Here is a 4,437-nt window from a genome sequence, read left to right on the forward strand (position 1 = left end):
TATTATAACCATATATGTGCATAAAATGTAAAAAAAGAAAAGCTATAGCACATAAAAAACAAATATTACATAAAAAGGTTAAAGAAAATATTTGCTAAAGAAATCTACTGGAGACCAACTAAATCATTAGCTCTGAGAACAATCCTTTAGCTACATTTATTTGCCTTATGTAGTGCCCAAAACAGCTTGGGTTCTGCGCCTAAGCCATATAATGGTAGGCATTTATCTTTTAAAGTGTTTACTTGTCCTAACTGTGCATCTCTAGTATGCTGGCTCTAAAACAAACTGATAAACTGAGCCTTGTTTTTCGTGGAAAACATTTTGAATTATGGCTTTTCCATAGTTGGCTCATTGTGATGTGTAGATTCTTTGATAAATCATTCTAGAGCTAAACAATGTCGATATCCTTCTCATGTGACTGTCACGACTGACCACGTCTGCCGAGTTAACTGGCTACGCAATGCTACCATGGAGATGTCATGCTTCTGTAATTTGAATGGCTGACACCCAGCAGACTCTCACAGCTGGTTGTGCCTCCGTGCATGAGAAACAACTGCTATTTTAGGTTGAAAATATATAGCAGGAGTCTTCAATTAATAATATTCAGGTCCAGCTAATAAGATTTCCTCCCAGCAAAGGTCCGAACGTCATAATGTCTGAATTACGTCCTACAGCCTTTCCCTGTGTATCAAATAAAATCAACCCACGTTTCCAAATCATCAACAAAATGTGTTTTTTCAATTTTTTTTTAAGTAGGGTACTTTTAACTGGCAGATATGTTGTACTTTTAGGAAAAACAAAACAAAAAGCTATCTTGACCAGAAATAAAAAATACTCCTAACTAGGCCTGCACGATTCAGGGAAAAATATGAATCACGATTTTTTTGCAGAGAATTTGATATCACCATTCTCTGCTACAACTTTTGTTGTACACAAAGTGTAATGTTTATTGCACACATGAACCGTGACAAAACAAAACAAATTTGCAGTAACAAACAAAGATTTTTTTGGCACCTATAGCTCATTGGGCGTCCCCACGAGCCTGTGACCATAGAGGCTTTAATGAAGAGAAGGGGGAGCATTACAGAGCTTTAAAACCTGTTATACAGTCTATGTTTAAAGCTCACAGAAGAAAGTAGTAGAGTTAGTGATGCAGTCGGCTCGTAAAGTCAAATGAGAATTGAGGTCATTTAATAAAAAAGTAAAAAACATTTAAAAAAAGATGATAATAAATAATCAAAGTTATTTAATATAATTAAATTTACTCGTGCAGGCCTAGTCCTATCACAATAAACTTAAAGCCTACAGTTACAGTAAAATAAAACAGAAAATAGAATAAAATACATTAAAGAAAAAGAAATATATATATATATATATATATATATATATATATATTTTTTAGAAAAAGTGCAAGCACAGGCTTGTTCAACTTCCAGCAGCCTCCTTTTCTCTTGATGTTTTTACTTTTTTTTTTTTTTCTGTACTTCTTCCTTTCCTAGAGAGAGGTATGGGCCTGTGACTGCCCTGCAGTCAAATCCTGGCTTAAATGGAGTTAGTGCCGTTCTCATACATTTGTGTGACAGTCATGTCTAGGTGCTCATTTTCAGTCCCGACCCGTGCTTTTAGGTTTTAAGGTTCATAGCGGAGAAAGCTGACTCAGAGCTGTAAGTCGATCCAAACAAGGTGATGGTGTGTCGTAGGGCTGCACGATATGAGGATTAAAAAAAAGGCTCCTTCTTAACAATTACACTTGCACACATTAATTAATTCGTTTATGTATTGTCCAAGCCTTGTTTGCACGGACCGTATTTGTCCATTTTGATATTTTTGATATTTGATATTTTTGATAGCGTGATTTTTGCAAGGATCTATGCCAAACAAAGATTTTTTTCTTCAGGCTGTAGTATAATATTTGTCGACTGGTACTTCATTCAGAATGGTTCGACACACATTTTGCCATTAACAAATATTGCGCCACCCTGCAATTTGGATATTGCACTAGTCCATATTGCGATTTTGATACAGTTGCAATTAATTGTGTAGCCCTAGTGTATAATGCTACTTTGGCTTGACAAGAAAAAACTGTTTCAGACACAGTCTGTAGCCAGGAAGTAGAAGGTACTCCACGCTGGCGTCTCTCTCACACCTGTCTCACGCCGTTGTGTCCAGCAATCTGTCAACGCACGGCGAACAATCCATTTGGTTGGCGCTCTTGAGGGAAGCTCTTGCCGTGTTAAGACCATCACTTGATAAGAATGAAACTGAACACTGCAGCCCTGATATGTTCTTTGTTTTTAAATCCATCCTCACTCTCTCTATCTCTTTCTATATTTCCCTCTGCCAAACAGAGACGGTTGCGTCATCTTCGGAGCATCGCGGCCAGAAACATTGTCAACAAGAATGGCTCCCCGCTGCTGGACACTTACTTCACCCTCCACCTCTGCATAGGAGACCGCATCTCTAGAGGTCCGTGTTAACACCCCTCCCACACACACACTGTCCACCCTGTGTCTCCTCTATGGGAGAGCTGACAGTGGGTAACAATGCTCGGTCTGTTTTTATACTTTTAAAACGCGCATCATATTTCTCTGCACTGTGTGGAGCAGCAGCATGGACATTGAACTAGCAAGACACTCTGTTCTGCAGGCATTTTTATTTAAAGATGTACTATGGTTTCCTGCATGGTTTCTGCATGGCGGGCAGCTAGCGGATCAAAGAGAGATGCCTACTATTTGAGGCAAAAAAAGAAATTGCACTGAACCATGCAGGAACTCATAGTGCCCCTTTTAAAGATTATCCATTTAAATGTTTTTATTTTTTATAAATGTATGGCTCCCGCCTGTAAATCCAAACATGTCCTTTATCCAATAAAGTCACATAATCACTACAACCTTGCATATCCGCTGTTCGGCAGGATCTGGTTTAAAGTCACAAATAAATACTGAGCTTCTGTGAATTGCGTTTTAGGGTAACCCAGTTGGTTGTGTATGAGCGTTTTCTACCTTCTTTTAACCAGGATTCTCTGATGTCTTTCTAGATTTTTACAAGAGTGAAGTCATACGAGACTCGCTGGTGAGTATACTTACTGAAACCTTGAAACTATTCCTGTCTGCCTCCTGGAGAGGTTCAGAATGTTGTCATTACCGGCAGCCCACCGATGTGTTAGTACACCGCCCGTTATGTGCAGTGCCACAATGACGGAAGACAAGCTTCCTGTAGTATTTATAGCATTTATACCTGCTGCCTATCTGTCAGTGACACCTTTGGACTTTTTGTTTTACTATAACCTTACTTAAAGTGGTTTTCAAACATCAAAGTACGGTCATGCTGTGAAACCTGCTCTGTTGAATAAAATGTCAGACTTGCATGAATTGAATAAGTGTGTTATGTGCTGTTCCCTTGCACAACGTTCTCTCTTGGTCAGTTGTGTAAATTACCCATGATTCTTTGGCTGTTCTACTCCTATTTGCGTGGCAGATGCAGGAAGCTATAGAAGCAAGCAGCCAGAGCCAGTAAGCCATTACTGTTGGGCTTTCGGCGCTTTCCAGGCATCCTACCTCTGCAGACTGTAAAATGCACTGCAGGAGTAATGACTTCTGTCATCTCTCAGCCCAGCTTCTCCTTCCCGTCATCAGTTGTCTAGGAAAACGTTTCCTGTTGGACTTCCTGTTTTCATTCTAACTGCTATGTACCTTTTGCTTCCGCTACTGACTCTCGCTAGTTCTGTTTTCTACCGCCCTCCCCACCCTGTGGATTGTACTTCTGCTTGTAACATTCCTCTCCTGACTGTCCTTGAAAAGTGACCCGAGGAGCAAGAGATTTTCTCTCTGATGGAGGGAAATGGTATATAATTGAATGATGTAAATGGCTACAGTGCTTCGTGGAAGCAGTACTTAGTGCTGTCAGTCTGGGAGATCAAGGACAGTAGGGTTCAGACTTTAAGGTTAATGTTGAACACAATGATTCAATTACTTTACAATGTACACTCACCGGCCACTTTATTAGGTACCCCATGCTAGTAACGGGTTGGACCCCCTTTTGCCTTCAGAGCTGCCTCAATTCTTTGTGGCATAGATTCAACAAGGTGCTGGAAGCATTCCTCAGGGAGTTTGGTCCATATTGACATGACGGAATCACACAGTTGCCGCAGATTTGTCGGCTGCACATCCATGATGCGAATCTCCCGGTCCACCACATCCCAAAGATGCTCTATTGGATTGAGATCTGGTGACTGTGGAGGCCATTTGAGTACAGCAAACTCATTGTCATGTTCAAGAAACCAGTCTGTGATGATTCCAGCTTTATGACATGGCGCATTATCCTTCTGATGGCTACTCAGAAGTTTAGTACCCAACTTCTGAGTAGCCATCAGAAGTTGGGTACATTATGGTCATAAAGGGATGGACATGGTCAGCAACAATACTCAGGTAGGCTGTG

General features: G+C 40.4%; 1 protein-coding gene across 2 annotated transcripts in view; it reads left to right on the forward strand.

Moving 5' to 3' along the window:
- The window catches only part of uvrag (UV radiation resistance associated gene), a 91,254-nt gene that overhangs the window by 5,945 nt on the left and 80,872 nt on the right, over positions 1–4,437 (forward strand). Inside the window, exons 2-3 of one of the 2 annotated variants that reach the window (XM_034889552.1) lie at positions 2,349–2,466; positions 3,038–3,072. In XM_034889552.1, coding sequence (XP_034745443.1) covers positions 2,349–2,466; positions 3,038–3,072 — 153 coding nt within the window. Of the gene's footprint in view, positions 1–2,348; positions 2,467–3,037; positions 3,073–3,824; positions 3,844–4,437 lie in introns of those variants that run through there. The other variant, XM_034889553.1, reaches the window with a different exon arrangement.

The sequence above is a fragment of the Etheostoma cragini genome, chromosome 13, assembly GCF_013103735.1.
Source record: "Etheostoma cragini isolate CJK2018 chromosome 13, CSU_Ecrag_1.0, whole genome shotgun sequence".
NCBI classification, from domain to species: Eukaryota; Metazoa; Chordata; class Actinopteri; order Perciformes; family Percidae; genus Etheostoma; species Etheostoma cragini.